We start from the raw sequence: 17,082 nt of genomic DNA, 5'->3' as shown, positions 1-17,082 counted from the left end.
AATAATAATGGCAATTATATTATTTAATAAAGTTTATTGGCAAGAAAAATTTGTATTTTGTTTTATTCCAAAAACGGACAAAACTTTCCGGTAGACCGTATATAAGTCTAGTGAGTGGTAAACATGGTTAAATGTGCTTGTAAGGTAGCCCTATATAAGTCTAGTGAGTCGCCAACATGGTTAAATGTTAGTGCAAGGTGGTCCTATCTAAGTCTAGTGAGTGGTAAACATGTGAATGTAAGGTGGTCCTATATACGTCTAGAGCAGTGGTTCTTACCCGGTGTTCCGCGAATATGGTCCAAGTGTTCCGCGAAATTTCAATTTTAAATGTATTGAAATTTAGAAACTTAGGAAAGATACGAAAACAAAAAATTGTTCCTTTTTTTTAATTTGAATTTAATTTTAAGTTCTTGCTAAATACCGAATTTCAAGTTAATTAATGTTACTGTTCCACGAGAAAAATATATACATATAATTGTGTTCCGCGTCTATGAAAAGGTTAAGAACCACTGATATAAAGGGTTGAAATTTTTTGGGTCATGAAATTCTGTAAAATTATGGCCGTTCTATATCTCCCACCGTGGACCACGTATTGATATGGAATTTTGTTCTCTTATACACTTTGTTTTTCTCAATTATAAACTATAGTTATTTTGTGCACAGATCTAAAAAGGTAGAAGATATAAAGGGTTGAAAATTTTTTGGGTCATGAAATCCTGTAAAACTGTGGCCGTTCTATATCTCCCACTGTGAACCACGTATTGATATGGAATTTTGTTCTCTTGTACACTTTGTTTTTCTCAATTATAAACTATAATCATTTTGTGCACAGATCTAAAAAGGTAGAAGATATAAAGGGTTGAAAATTTTTTGGGTCATGAAATTCTGTAAAATTATGGCCGTTCTATATCTTCAACTGTGAACCACGTATTGATATGGAATTTTGTTCTCTTGTACACTTTGTTTTTCTCAATTATAAACTATAATCATTTTGTGCACAGATCTAAAAAGGTAGAAGATATAAAGGGTTGAAAATTTTTTGGGTCATGAAATTCTGTAAAATTATGGCCGTTCTATATCTTCCACCGTGAACCACGTACTCGTATGAAATTTTGTTCTCTTGTACACTTTGTTTTTCACAATTATAAACTATAGTCATTTTGTGCACAGATCTAAAAAGGTAGAAGATATAAAGGGTTAAAAAATTTTTGGGTCATGAAATTCTGCAAAATTATGGCCGTTCTATATCTCCCACCGTGAACCACGTATTCGTATGAAATTTTATTCTCTTGTACACTTTGTTTTTCTCAATTATAAACTATAGTTATTTTGTGCACAGATCTATAAATGTAGAAGATATAAAGGGTGAAAATTTTTTGGGTCATGAAATTTTGTAAAATTGTGGCCGTTCTATATCTCCCACTGAGGACCACGTATTGATATGGAATTTTGTTCTGTTATACACTTTGTTTTTCTCAATTATAAAGTATAGTTATTTTGTGCACAGATCTAAAAAGGTTGAAGATATAAAAAGTTGAAAATTTTTTGAGTCATGAAATTTTGTAAAATTGTGGCCGTTCTATATCTCCCACTGTGGACCACGTATTGACATGGAATTTTGTTCTCTTATACACTTTGTTTTTCTCAATTATAAACTATAATTATTTTGTGCACAGATCTATAAATATAGAAGATATAAAGAATTGAAAATTTTTTGGGTCATCAAATTCTCTAAAATTATGGCCGTTCGATATCTCCCACCGTGAACCACGTATTCGTATGAAATTTTGTTCTCTTGTACAGTTTGTTTTTCTCAATTATAAACTATAGTTATTTTGTGCACAGATCTAAAAAGGTAGAAGATATAAAGGGTTGAAAATTTTTTGGGTCATGAAATTCTGTAAAATTATGGCCGTTCTATATCTTCCACCGTGAACCACGTATTCGTATGAAATTTTATTCTCTTGTACACTTTGCTTTTCTCAATTATAAACTATAGTTATTTTGTGCACAGATCTATAAATGTAGAAGATATAAAGGGTTGAAAATTTTTTGGGTCATGAAATTCTGTAAAATTATGACCGTTCTATATCTCCCACTGTGAACCACGCATTCGGATGAAATTTTGTTTTCTTGTACACATTGTTTTTCTCAATTATAAACTATAGTTATTTTGTGCGCAGATCTAAAATGGTAGAAGATATAAAGGGTTGAAAATTTTTTGGGTCATGAAATTCTGTACAATTGTGGCCGTTCTATATCTTCCACTGTGAACCACGTATTGATATGGAATTTTGTTCTCTTGTACACTTTGTTTTTCTCAATTATAAACTATAATCATTTTGTGCACAGATCTAAAAAGGTAGAAGATATAAAGGGTTAAAAATTTTTTGGGTCATGAAATTCTGTAAAATTATGGCCGTTCTATATCTTCAACTGTGAACCACATATTGATATGGAATTTTGTTCTCTTGTACACTTTGTTTTTCTCAATTATAAACTATAGTCATTTTGTGCACTGATCTAAAAAGGTAGAAGATATAAAAAGTTGAAAATTTTTTGGGTCATGAAATTCTGTAAAATTATGGCCGTTCTATATCTTCCACTGTGAACCACGTATTGATATCGAATTTTGTTCTCTTATACACTTTGTTTTTCTCAATTATAAACTATAGTTATTTTGTGCACAGATCTAAAAAGGTAGAAGATATAAAGGGTTGAAAATTTTTTGGGTCATGAAATTCTGTAAAATTATGACCGTTCTATATCTCCCACTGTGAACCACGTATTCGTATGAAATTTTGTTTTCTTGTACACATTGTTTTTCTCAATTATAAACTATAGTTATTTTGTGCGCAGATCTAAAATGGTAGAAGATATATAGGGTTGAAAATTTTTTAGGTCATGAAATTCTATACAATTGTGGCCGTTCTATATCTTCCACTGTGAACCACGTATTGATATGGAATTTTGTTCTCTTGTACACTTTGTTTTTCTCAATTATAAACTATAGTCATTTTGTGCACAGATCTAAAAAGGTAGAAGATATAAAGGGTTGAAAATTTTTTGGGTCATGAAATTCTGTAAAATTATGGCCGTTCTATATCTCCCACTGTGGACCACGAATTGATATCGAATTTTGTTCTCTTATACACTTTGTTTTTCTCAATTATAAACTATAGTTATTTTGTGCACAGATCTAAAAAGGTAGACGATATAAAGGGTTGAATATTTTTTGGGTCATGAAATTTTGTAAAATTGTGGCCGTTCTATATCTCCCACTGTGAACCACGTATTGATATGGAATTCTATTCTCTTATACACTTTGTTTTTCTCAATTATAAACTATAGTTATTTTATGCATAGATCTAAAAAGGTAGAAGACATAAAGGGTTGAAAAATTTTTGGGTCATGAAATTCTGTAAAATTATGGCCGTTCTATATCTCCCACAGTGGACCACGTATTGATATCGAATTTTGTTCTCTTATACACTTTGTTTTCCTCAATTATAAACTATAGTTATTTTGTGCACACATCTATAAATGTAGAAGATATAAAGGGTTGAAAATTTTTTGGGTCATGAAATTCTGTAAAATTATGGTCGTTCTATATCTTCCACCGTGAACCACGTATTCGTATGAAATTTTGTTCTCTTGTACACTTTGTTTTTTTCAATTATAAACTATAGTCATTTTGTGCACAGATCTAAAAAGGTAGAAGATATAAAAGGTTGAAAATTTTTTGGGTCATGAAATTCTGTAAAATTATGGCCGTTCTATATCTTCCACCGTGAACCACGTATTCGTATGAAATTTTGTTCTCTTGTACACTTTGTTTTTCTCAATTATAAACTATAGTTATTTTGTGCACAGATCTAAAAAGGTAGAAGATATAAAGGGTTGAAAATTTTTTGGGTCATGAAATTTGGTAAAATTGTGGCCGTTCTATATCTCCCAATGAGGACCACGTATTGATATGGAATTTTGTTCTCTTATATACACTTTGTTTTTCTCAATTATAAACTATAGTTATTTTGTGCACAGATCTAAAAAGGTAGAAGATATAAAAAGTTGAAAATTTTTTGAGTCATGAAATTTTGTAAAATTGTGGCCGTTCTATATCTCCCACTGTGGACCACGTATTGATATGGAATTTTGTTCTCTTATACACTTTGTTTTTCTCAATTATAAACTATAATTATTTTGTGCACAGATCTATAAATGTAGAAGATATAAAGGGTTGAAAATGTTTTGGGTCATGAAATTCTATAAAATTATGGCCGTTCTATATCTTCCACCGTGAACCACGTATTCGTATGAAATTTTATTCACTTGTACACTTTGCTTTTCTCAATTATAAACTATAGTTATTATGTGCACAGATCTATAAATGTAGAAGATATAAAGGGTTGAAAATTTTTTGGGTCATGAAATTCTGTAAAATTATGACCGTTCTATATCTCCCACTGTGAACCACGTATTCGTATGAAATTTTGTTTTCTTGTACACATTGTTTTTCTCAATTATAAACTATAGTTATTTTGTGCGCAGATCTAAAATGGTAGAAGATATAAAGGGTTGAAAATTTTTTGGGTCATCAAATTCTGTACAATTGTGGCCGTTCTATATCTTCCACTGTGAACCACGTATTGATATGGAATTTTGTTCTCTTGTACACTTTGTTTTTCTCAATTATAAACTATAATCATTTTGTGCACAGATCTAAAAAGGTAGAAGATATAAAGGGTTGAAAATTTTTTGGGTCATGAAATTCTGTAAAATTATGGCCGTTCTATATCTTCCACTGTGAACCGCGTATTGATATCGAATTTTGTTCTCTTATACATTTTGTTTTTCTCAATTATAAACTATAGTTATTTTGTGCACAGATCTAAAAAGGTAGAAGATATAAAGGGTTGAAAATTTTTTGGGTCATGAAATTCTGTAAAATTATGACCGTTCTATATCTCCCACTGTGAACCACGTATTCTTATGAAATTTTGTTTTCTTGTACACATTGTTTTTCTCAATTATAAACTATAGTTATTTTGTGCGCAGATCTAAAATGGTAGAAGATATATAGGGTTGAAAATTTTTTAGGTCATGAAATTCTATACAATTGTGGCCGTTCTATATCTTCCACTGTGAACCACGTATTGATATGGAATTTTGTTCTCTTGTACACTTTGTTTTTCTCAATTATAAACTATAGTCATTTTGTGCACAGATCTAAAAAGGTAGAAGATATAAAGGGTTGAAAATTTTTTGGGTCATGAAATTCTGTAAAATTATGGCCGTTCTATATCTCCCACTGTGGACCACGTATTAATATCGAATTTTGTTCTCTTATACACTTTGTTTTTCTCAATTATAAACTATAGTTATTTTGTGCACAGATCTAAAAAGGTAGAAGATATAAAAAGTTGAAAATTTTTTGAGTCATGAAATTTTGTAAAATTGTGGCCGTTCTATATCTCCCACTGTGGACCACGTATTGATATGGAATTTTGTTCTCTTATACACTTTGTTTTTCTCAATTATAAACTATAAATATTTTGTGCACAGATCTATAAATATAGAAGATATAAAGGATTGAAAATTTTTTGGGTCATCAAATTCTGTAAAATTATGGCCGTTCGATATCTCCCACCGTGAACCACGTATTCGTATGAAATTTTGTTCTCTTGTACAGTTTGTTTTTCTCAATTATGAACTATAGTTATTTTGTGCACAGATCTAAAAAGGTAGAAGATATAAAGGGTTGAAAATTTTTTGGGTCATGAAATTCTGTAAAATTATGGCCGTTCTATATCTCCCATAGTTGACCACGTATTGATATCGAATTTTGTTCTCTTATACACTTTGTTTTTCTCAATTATAAACTATAGTTATTTTGTGCACAGATCTATAAATGTAGAAGATATAAAGGGTTGAAAATTTTTTGGGTCATGAAATTCTGTAAAATTATGGTCGTTCTATATCTCCCACAGTGGACCACGTATTGATATCGAATTTTGTTCTCTTATACACTTTGTTTTTCTCAATTATAAACTATAGTTATTTTGTGCACAGATCTATAAATGTAGAAGATATAAAGGGTTGAAAATTTTTTGGGTCATGAAATTCTGTAAAATTATGGTCGTTCTATATCTTCCACTGAGGACCACGTATAGATATGGAATTTTGTTCTCTTATATACACTTTGTTTTTCTCAATTATAAACTATAGTTATTTTGTGCACAGATCTAAAAAGGTAGAAGATATAAAGGGTTGAATATTTTTTGGGTCATGAAATTTTGTAAAATTGTGGCCGTTCTATATCTCCCACTGTGGACCACGTATTGATATGGAATTTTGTTCTCTTATACACTTTGTTTTTCTCAATTATAAACTATAGTTATTTTGTGCACAGATCTAAAAAGGTAGCAGATATAAAGGGTTGAAAATTTTTTGGGTCATGAAATCCTGTAAAACTGTGGCCGTTCTATATCTCCCACTGTGAACCACGTATTGATATGGAATTCTATTCTCTTATACACTTTGTTTTTCTCAATTATAAACTATAGTTATTTTGTGCACAGATCTAAAAAGGTAGAAGATATAAAGGGTTGAAAATTTTTTGGGTCATGAAATTTTGTAAAATTGTGGCCGTTCTATATCTCCCACTGAGGACCACGTATAGATATGGAATTTTGTTCTCTTATATACACTTTGTTTTTCTCAATTATAAACTATAGTTATTTTGTGCACACATCTAAAAAGGTAGAAGATATAAAGGGTTGAAAATTTTTTGGGTCATGAAATTCTGTAAAATTATGGTCGTTCTATATCTTCCACCGTGAACCACGTATTCGTATGAAATTTTGTTCTCTTGTACACTTTGTTTTTCTCAATTATAAACTATAGTTATTTTGTGCACAGATCTAAAAAGGTAGAAGATATAAAGGGTTGAAAATTTTTTGGGTCATGAAATTCTGTAAAATTATGGCCGTTCTATATCTTCCACCGTGAACCACGTATTCGTATGAAATTTTGTTCTCTTGTACACTTTGTTTTTCCCAATTATAAACTGTAGTTATTTTGTGCACAGATCCAAAAAGGTAGAAGATATAAAGGGTTGAAAATTTTTTGGGTCATGAAATTTTGTAAAATTGTGGCCGTTCTATATCTCCAATTGTGGACCACGTATTGATATGGAATTTTGTTCTCTTATACACTTTGTTTTTCTCAATTATAAACTATAGTTATTTTGTGCACAGATCTAAAAAGGTAGACGATATAAAGGGTTGAATATTTTTTGGGTCATGAAATTTTGTAAAATTGTGGCCGTTCTATATCTCCCACTGTGAACCACGTATTGATATGGAATTCTATTCTCTTATACACTTTGTTTTTCTCAATTATAAACTATAGTTATTTTATGCATAGATCTAAAAAGGTAGAAGACATAAAGGGTTGAAAAATTTTTGGGTCATGAAATTCTGTAAAACTGGCCGTTCTATATCTCCCACTGTGAACCACGTATTCGTATGAAATTTTGTTCTCTTATATACACTTTGTTTTTCTCAATTATAAACTATAGTTATTTTGTGCACAGATCTAAAAAGGTAGACGATATAAAGGGTTGAAAATTTTTTGGGTCATGAAACTTTGTAAAATTGTGGCCGTTCTATATCTCCCACTGTGGACCACGTATTGATATGGAATTTTGTTCTCTTGTACACTTTGTTTTTCTCAATTATAAACTATAGTTATTTTGTGCACAGATCTAAAAAGGTAGAAGATATAAAGGGTTGAAAATTTTTTGGGTCATGAAATTTTGTAAAATTGTGGCCGTTCTATATCTCCCACTGTGGACCACGTATTGATATGGAATTTTGTTCTCTTATACACTTTGTTTTTCTCAATTATAAACTATAGTTATTTTGTGCACAGATCTAAAAAGGTAGAAGATATAAAGGGTTGAAAATTTTTTGGGTCATGAAATTCTGTAAAATTATGGTCGTTCTATATCTTCCACCGTGAACCACGTATTCGTATGAAATTTTGTTCTCTTATACACTTTATTTAATGTTAGTGTTCCGCGAGAAATATTTATATATATATATATATATATATATATATAATTGTGTTCCGCGTCTATGAAAAGGTTAAGAACCACTGGTCTAGAGACTCGTGAAGAAGTCCAAGTCTACAAAAATTAACCGAAGTATTTATTGAAGACGCTCAGAAAAAGGGCCTCGCCAAAACGTGGTTCGAACCATTGGTTGAAAAGCCATAAAAGTGGATGATTAAATTAGTTTGATTAACGATTGAAATTGAACTAATTTGGTGATTAAAATTAAAGTTCAATTTAATTCTCAGATTTAATCATAATTTTTTTAGTTTGATTAAATTAGTTTGATTAGCGATTAAATCTGAAATTTAATTGATTAAATAATTGTCATATGATTAAAATTACGATTAAATTCGCCGATTAAATTCTGATTAAAATTTAATCAATTAAATTTAGAATTTAATTTTTTTTTTAATCAGTGCCCAACTCTGATATCTAGTCATAATCATAAAATTTTGAAATCTAGTCTAGCAGATTTTCAGAATGTTCCAACTTAAAATAAATGTTGCCCATTCTTAAAAAATCATTTCTTTCTTGTTTTAAATAAGTAAATAGCACAGTGCCAGAGCTGCTATTGGTTTTCGAAACAATTTTAGTCCGAAACATATGCATAAGGCAAAACCAAAACACTTATACCACACACAATTTTTATGGGAAAATGTTGGTAAGTTATGTATGTACGTGAGTGAAGGATGCATATTTCTTGGTGTGGTGAGAGATAAGACTTCTACTGTATTGTTGGCACACAGAATGTAGGCGTCTTGAAGAGTCTGAGTGTAAGTCGGTGGGTTCGCTACAACAAAGTGTCAATAGCCAATACTACACTTCACCCATTAAACACCAACCATCAACTATCTCTGCAGGTCCTTTATATAATGAATAGATGTTAGGAGTTACAATAGTAACTTCAATGTTGTTAGGGTTGGAAACTCTTGTGGACGCCAAGGCCCTGAAGAAGTAGCTAGTTTTGACATTTGATGTACATAAATAAAACTGACCATTGATTCCAGGATGTTTCTGAGTTCAGCATTAATTCTATTGACTGCCTCAGTAATATTACTGGTGTCTTGGCCAGAGGAAAGTAATCTTGAAGTAATGAACTGCGCTACAGCTGATCTCATATTAAACATTATCATCCTGGTCTCGCCTCCAATAGCATCCAACAGTCTGACATTTCGGGCCTTAAAAATGGATCAAATATACCAAGATTGCGGTGAAACAATACGAAATAACAAATATAGGGCAGAGTACTTACCAGCAGCACAAAGAAATCTGTAACCAGAGACACGCCTTCAGTATAGTTAAAGTCTGGTGAATTCAGCATGATTTCTTCAAGGGTGACCGGTCCGCTAGCACCAGCAGAATTCGGATAGTGAAGAAGAAAGTTGTGCTGGGTAAACATAAAAATTTATGTTTTATGTTCAGTTGGATAAATAATCGCTCTCCTCACTAGTTCAAAATAACGATTTCTTAGTTCTCAACAACACGATTGTAAAACTGCTCAATCTGTGTCATGAAATTGCCACAACTTACAGCTCATCTAAAAGATGTTTATATCTTTTGAATTTAGTTACTAAATAATCATGGGTTAGCCTTTGAAATATTACCTGCAAAGGATGAGCTTGGAATAGAAAAGTTACATCGTTGGGGTTCCAGCGAACTGTTCTAGTTGCGCCATCCAGTCTCTGGGCGTCGTCCTGCTGGTTGCCAGTCCTGAGCCCGGCTCCTAAACAGTTTAGACCTGAATAAGACCTTGTCTTATCCACTTCTATAGAGTAATGGTAATAGTCTGTGTATGTGGAACGAGTTTTCCTTTGGCCCTATGCCATGTTCTCTATTTGATACAAACATTAGTTCAAACTTTTGAAGTTTCAAAACTTGCAATGTCTGTGGATTTAAATTTTGAAAATTTAAAACGAACGCATAACTAAAATTCCTTCTATGAATAAAATGAATAATTAAAAAGAGAGCACATCTAGGTTGAATTTACCTAAAACGGTTAGAAAAGAAGTGCAAATTACACAGAACAGCTACAACCAACCAAGTTGGGAACTTATATTCATCTAGTCAAAACATTTTACCTAAAAGAGATTTGAAAATTACTTTTGTAATTATAGTATTAGGTTTTTTTTATTATGTGACAAATCTGGTATAAGTTATTTAAAAAAAGCAATACACGCAATTTTGATTAGAACACTCCTACAAGTTTAATTCTAGATATAGCATTAATATAATATTAAAGGACCACCCGAAACACAGCGTCTGAAAATTAAACGATGACTTTACTACAATTCTTTAAACTCCGATTCGTGAATTGCACAACGACAGATTTGTTGAAATAATTGCATACTTTTCAAGATCTGTATACTCCATCAGAGTTGAAACAACTTAATTAAGGATTGTAGCATTAATTCAAGTGAACAGTGTTTGTAATTTTACTTTGTATGTTACCAAACAAAGAAGCGACATCTGAACCGACTGCAGTGACTACTGGTGGGAACGGGGGTGGAGGAGAGGTTGGTGGGCCGGACACCCTTCCTGGCACCGTGGAACTTCCGTTTAGGTCTTGGCTTGTTGTGTTCGTTGCGTCTGCTGGTTGCTGCTGTTGGAATGGTTGTGGCGCTGACTGCTGGTGTTGTTGTTGCGATTCTGTTTGTTCTGACTGAGCTTGCGTCCGCCGTCGAGCGCTGCGTATGTGATGGGAATTGCATGGAAGGAATGGATCAAAAAATCCTGGCATGCCCATACCTTCAACACATAAACATTCGCATTAAATAAAAATATATAGTACAACTACTTCTTCTGAATGCAGCTTGTCCAAAACTTGCAAACTGCTAACATAAAAAAAAACAACAATTTTAAGAAGCTAGTTAACGCTTCCATAATGCATTATAACTTTTAAATATAGAATGCAGCAGCACACTGCCGATGCTGCAGAGGTCTCAGCTACCATCACCAATGCAAATTAAAGAAAGGAAGTAATTTTTTTGAGTTCAAGGAAATATATTTCAAAATCAGCTGGTACACTAACCACTAATGTGGTACTACACTAATGTGGTTAGGAGGATGTATCAAACATCATGACTTGAGCGACTGAAATTTAAAACTGCTGATTGCAACTTTGAGAATGATTATTACTATGGTTATAAAAGTTTATTCGCTAACTCAGTTTATCTCTTCTCTGCCAGGAGGTACTGTCATTCTTTCTCGGAATCACGTTTAAGATATCTTCACAGCAGAGATGGAGGAAATGCCGACATTAACCACATAATAAAGCACTTTAGGTACAGAAAATGGATAAAATAAAAAAATTATGTGCATAGACCTTGCAGAGCTGGCGCAATGTGTACATGAGGCCGGGTAGTTGATCTGGTTTGTGTAGATGTGGTCGGTTGTGTGGAAGTATTTAGATGTCCTTGAGCAGCCGCCGGACTGGACATCTGGCTGGCTGGACCTCCGCCATGTGAAGCCGCGGAGTTAGCTCTGTCTTCCCTTGCATTGGTGGCATCCAGAGCCTGGGTCATGTGACCCGCCAGGGCCTGCCAACATGTCTCTATTAGTCTCATAACTTATCAAATTATATCTTCCACTAGCCGCCAGATCTTGCTTAAGCTTAACGTTTTTTCCTTCCTTTGGAGGTTTTTCGTTCAGCAGAATCGAGCAAAATTAATAATGGAAAGAAACAGACATTCATTTCTAAAAATAACGCGAGAGAAGTAGTATTGGGAGGTTGTGGGATTTGGTATCTCATGTCCAAGTGATCTAATCTACAAGAGTGGCACGATCAAGGGAAAGTAGTCCCTTATGTAAACGGATGCGGTGGATAGAATTAATGCGGGGGGAAGTTATAACTTCGAAGCAAATCATGCGCAATAATAAAATTATAATTCATGATGTTAACGGGACATTTGGATAACAAAAACCTATTAATTACTTTACCGCGTAATTTTTAATACTATAAGCGAAGCCTGGTTAATGAAAACAAATATATTGTATAAAATTATTTTTTATTTATTAAAAATTCGGTGAGTTGGTAATTAAGGTCATACTGCTTACTGCTTTACTCTTTACTAATCGAACCATTTTATCACATAAATAAGTTCTAACCAAACTTTTATTTAGCAAACCAAACGAAAAAGAAAGTTACACAAAATATAAAACTTAAAACCATGAAACCTCTGGAAACATCATTTGGATTAATATATCCATTTTTATGAAATTAATAATTAAAAATAGGAAGGGTTTAATGTGTTTTATTTATCGGATGTACACAACTTAATTTTTCACTTTTATGAAATTTTTCCGGAATCGGCTTCTGTAACTTTTTAAACAGCATCGGTAAACAATTTCTGTCACTCCCCTCCGATTTGCGAAATGACAGAAGTGTGTCAACTCAAACTTAATTACCATCTCGCTCATAACTATTTTCTTTGTTTATTGATCCAGAAAACTAAATGTTTTTTAGATCATGGCCGGTGATTTAGGGACATTTTTTTGTTTGGTTCAGAAGGGTTGACCATCATATTATTATTATTATTACTATTATTATTATTAGTTTCATTATTATTTTTTTTTTTTTGCATTCAGTCGATGTTTCGACTGTATATTCTGGAGAATAAAAGAAGCATAATTTCAAAACTGTTAAAAATGTTTAATTATTAAAAAGTGTATTATTAAATGGAGTTATTTATATATTGATGCCATCAATAAAGAAATAGATTGCAAAAATAAATTTATTTCAAACATAAATGCTAAAAGAGAGTTTAAGTATTGGAATGTTTGTGTGGTGAATTGAAAGATTGTGGGTGAGATTCTGAAACAACACTCATCTGGATGATAATGAAATAGTTGGTCACCACAGTCTTTTAGAATATGTAATTCCTAATGTTATTATTTAACTAGTATTGCAGGATGAGTTATCAATATATTTAAATATTTTGCTTCAGTTAATGATGGCAGAATTTTATTGCAATAACTTGATTGGATGTGGGGCATTTCTTTGAGTTATATCATTTAACAGAATGATATATGCATTAGTAATTTGATACAGAATTATAAAGTATTAGTAATAAATTACCACCCTTTTAAAGAAAAATGTTTGTGAACTTGAGGAGGTTGTAAAGATGGCGCGCAAATTAATGATTACTTTGAATGTTGATCTGTTGCCGGGAACCTTATCACAGATTTAATCAATATACGAGTAGATCGTTGTTTCCCTTTTTTATTCCAAGCAAAAGAGTGCACCACAGTTAACTATTGACATTCAATAATATATTCTTGAAAATGAGTAAATACACAAACGAAGTACTTGAGAATAACTCACAAAGAGAGAAAGAGCATTTTCTTAAAAATTACAAATTATTACAAAACAACACAAAAACCTATTGTGAAATTTTCATTTCTGAAATCCCCATGAAATCAATATTGAATCAGAAAACTTGAGACCAACCCTTCCCAACGAATAAATCCTGACCTGCATAAAATTCTGTATAAAGTCTGGCGGGCTTTGTGACGTCCGGTTATCTCTTGATTCGGATGTTGGGCCCGTTGGCAGGTTCGCAGACGCATTCTCACTGTCTGCACTTGCTCCTCCTGTCACAACAGTAGCTTCCACAGAATCTATAGTTATTGATCCTTGACCAACATCCATAAAAAATTCAAAGTTACTGGGACCCAGGCTCACTGAACGGCCTAATAAAAAATAAAAATAAATTAATTAAAAATCCCAAAAATTTAGATACCATACTAAAATTTAAAATACTGCTTAGATATTCTAATAATTGCTTCATACAAAGAGATACATAGTGAAGAATATAGTGCAATTACCTTCAAAAGATTAATGAAGTAAACTTCTTAGATTTTTTTGAAATATTTTAAAAAATATTTATTTCAGCATATTTAAACTTGCTTACATTATAAATTAGAATTATCTACATTGTAAAGCAGAAATGATACTTAATGAACTAAGAAATGGTATTTAAAAGACAAAAAAATGTGAGGGTGCCCATTTACACGTAAAAAACAGAAGAACATTCCTAAGCTCGTTTTTACGCCATCAGTCATCCACTTTGAGATCATTTTTAGTAATTGAATACAATTTTATGGACATACCGGAATTTATTTATCCCCCTCCTTACAATTCTATCCCCTCTACCTTGTAATAAAAGGAAAAAGAAAATTTTCAAAAAATTTGACTACATTAAATCTTGAAAATTTCGTCATTAATCTTTAGAAATTGAGTTATCATTTTTACCTTGATCCATTTTTAATTAAATGATTACGAGGGTCGTTTGAAAAGTCCGTGCAAAGTCGGAGAGATAGCACCACTGGCGCGTATCGAGGTTATGTTTAGTTAGTAGCATCTCTTGGAAGAACACACACCAAGTTTCAGCCAGATCGGTCTATTTCTTTGTGTTTGGCATTCGTTTGAATCGAGGAAGTCGAGTGATTTTCAAAAAATGGACGAAAAAGAATTTCGTGTGTTGATTAAACACTACTTCATGAAAGGCAAAACGCCTCAGGAGACAAAAGAGAAGCTTGATAAACATTATGGTGACTCTGCACCTTCGATTAGAACAGTTTATAAGTGGTTTCAAAATTTTCGGAGTGGCCATATGGGCACAAGTGACGCTGAACGTTCTGGACGCCCTGTTGAGATTACTACTCCAGAAATCATTGATAAAATCCATGATATGGTGATGGATGACAGAAGAGTGAAGGTGCGTGAGATTGCTAGTGCTGTGGGCATCTCGAATGAACGGGTACATAATATTTTGCATCAACATTTGGACATGACAAAGCTATTCGCAAGATGGGTGCCGCGATTGCTCACGCTTGACCAAAAACGAAATCGTGTGAAGTGTTGCAAGGACGGTTTGCAGCTGTTCCAGAAGAATCCGCAGGACGTCACTGTGGATGAAACATGGATACATCACTACACTCCTGAGACCAAAGAACAATCTAAACAATGGGTTACCAAGGGGGAATCTGCGCCAAAAAAGGCGAAGACCGTTCCTTCGGCCGGAAAGATTATGGCGACTGTCTTTTGGGATTCGCAAGGAATAATCCTCATCGGCTATCTGGAACTATTACAGGTGCATATTATTCATCGTTATTGGACCGTTTGAAAACCGAGCTGCTAGAAAAACGCCCACGATTGGCCCACAAAAAAGTCCTTTTCCATCACGACAACGCACCAGCTCACACCTCAGCAGTTGTGGTCGCAAAATTAATGGAAATAGGGTTCCAACTCGTTTCACATCTCCCCTATTCTCCAGACTTGGCTCCCTCGGACTACTATTGGTTCCCCAATATGAAGAAATGGCTGGCGGGAAAAAGATTTTATTCAAACGAGGAGGTGTTTGCAGAAACGAATGGCTATTTTTCAGACTTGGACAAATCCTATTATTCGGAAGGGATCAACAAACTAGAGCAGCGTTGGACGAAGTGTATAAGCCTAAAAGGAGACTATGTTGAAAAATAAAAAATGTTTACCCCAAAAAATTAAGTAGTTTTTATTTTTGCACGGACTTTTCAAACGACTCTCGTATTCTTACGGTCACAAAGCGCTCTTACTCCAAGCCCAGAAAATATATGACCTCAAAATTTCCTGGACAGTCTGTCAGCTTCAATGCAATATCTAAGAATAACACTGACCTTTAATTGATCTAGATTCTACTTGTATATCTGATCATGCCCAATATCCTTCCTATACCTGGCCTTCAGAAGCAAGGATACTGAACCAAATAGTAGTGGTACACAGTCTCGCGCTACATCCGTACATGTACTTATGACGTTCATTTACATTTCAATGGAATTCAGGTGAGATCATACACATTAGCCATGAACGAGTCGTCGCCACAAACAGTACTTTTAAGTACTATTTCTTAGATTAAACGAGAGCTTTGCCCAGATTAATTCATCTAAAAAAATCTTGGACGATCTAGTTCCATCCAAGCCTCACCAAATAATTTAGCATCCATTGCTTGATAAACCCGCCACTACATCACTTCGAGATTGCCAAGGCTGGTTCGAGTCTCTAGCAACACCTCAAAGTATACTATTTGTATTATTATTCTATGTAACTCCGCTGGAACAAATTGCAAATAGCCCCAATGCCACATTCTATACCTCCTTCGATCCATACATCTGCCTTGATAATACCTTGTTAACTAAGGGAACATTCCGCGATTTTTTCAAATTGAGAGGACCATGCGATCAGACAACAAGTTTTGGACAAATTAGCAAGTAAGAAGTTCTCCTAAAAGCTAACTCTTGGACGATGTAAACCTGATAGTTGCGGTGGTCCTTGCCCTTGTTCTGCCGAAGTGAGAGGAGCCGTGCGAGCATGCTGCGGTATCTCCTCTGTTTCCTCTGTTTGGCCACTGCCCTCATTCGACACGTTCCTTCGCTCCTCACTGTTGGCTTCTGGCTCGCCCCTAGTTTCTTGCTCTGCAGTAGCTCCTCTATTCTCATTACTTTCTCCAGTATTGGTCCCTGTTCCTCTAGTCTGGCTGTTTGAATTAAGGTTTAGCTGTACAGAAATACGGGGTTAATTTTATCTTGCTCACTAAAAATGTTAATGACAATACATCTCAGAGTAAAGCAAATATCATCTTTCTAGATCCTCATGTCTTACAGAAAATGCGTCCTTTTCTTTATGAAATAAGTAACTTAAAACTTGAAAATGGATGTTGGTGAATTTTTTGTAACTGATTAAATTAAGAATCAACTTTATTGTATTTTTGAGCAAGTAAGCTTACTTGAATAGGTATTCCAGTTTGTAAAACGGCAGAATGTTGAATGAGGACAGGCCGACATCTAAGCAACCTGGGAGGTGGCTGACTGAAGTCGCACATCACATCACTGATCGCATGGTAGGCGTGTGACATGAAATGCATCAGTTCAGATACTTGATTGAAAAAACGTTGCTCTTCCGCCTGCAATATATCAACAGGATTAACGCC

The 17,082-nt window shown here is 33.5% G+C and overlaps 1 protein-coding gene across 3 annotated transcripts in view; it reads right to left on the bottom strand.

The window, feature by feature from the left end:
* LOC141448642 (large proline-rich protein BAG6) overlaps positions 1–17,082 on the bottom strand; it is a 35,620-nt gene that overhangs the window by 9,849 nt on the left and 8,689 nt on the right. For 2 of the 3 annotated variants that reach the window (XM_074117124.1, XM_074117125.1), the window contains exons 9-16: positions 16,879–17,055; positions 16,406–16,649; positions 13,590–13,807; positions 11,442–11,655; positions 10,556–10,864; positions 9,724–9,842; positions 9,372–9,506; positions 9,115–9,297 (exon numbers count right to left, since the gene is read on the bottom strand). In XM_074117124.1, coding sequence (XP_073973225.1) covers positions 9,115–9,297; positions 9,372–9,506; positions 9,724–9,842; positions 10,556–10,864; positions 11,442–11,655; positions 13,590–13,807; positions 16,406–16,649; positions 16,879–17,055 — 1,599 coding nt within the window. The remainder of the gene's footprint in view (positions 1–9,114; positions 9,298–9,371; positions 9,507–9,723; positions 9,843–10,555; positions 10,865–11,441; positions 11,656–13,589; positions 13,808–16,405; positions 16,650–16,878; positions 17,056–17,082) is intronic. The other variant, XM_074117126.1, reaches the window with a different exon arrangement.

Source organism: Rhodnius prolixus, unplaced genomic scaffold (genome assembly GCF_049639745.1).
Source record: "Rhodnius prolixus isolate KJV_2025 unplaced genomic scaffold, Rpr scaffold_2, whole genome shotgun sequence".
Classification (NCBI taxonomy): Eukaryota; Metazoa; Arthropoda; class Insecta; order Hemiptera; family Reduviidae; genus Rhodnius; species Rhodnius prolixus.
The sequence above is the reverse complement of the archived record's forward strand: the minus strand, read 5'-3'. Positions and strand labels throughout refer to the sequence as shown.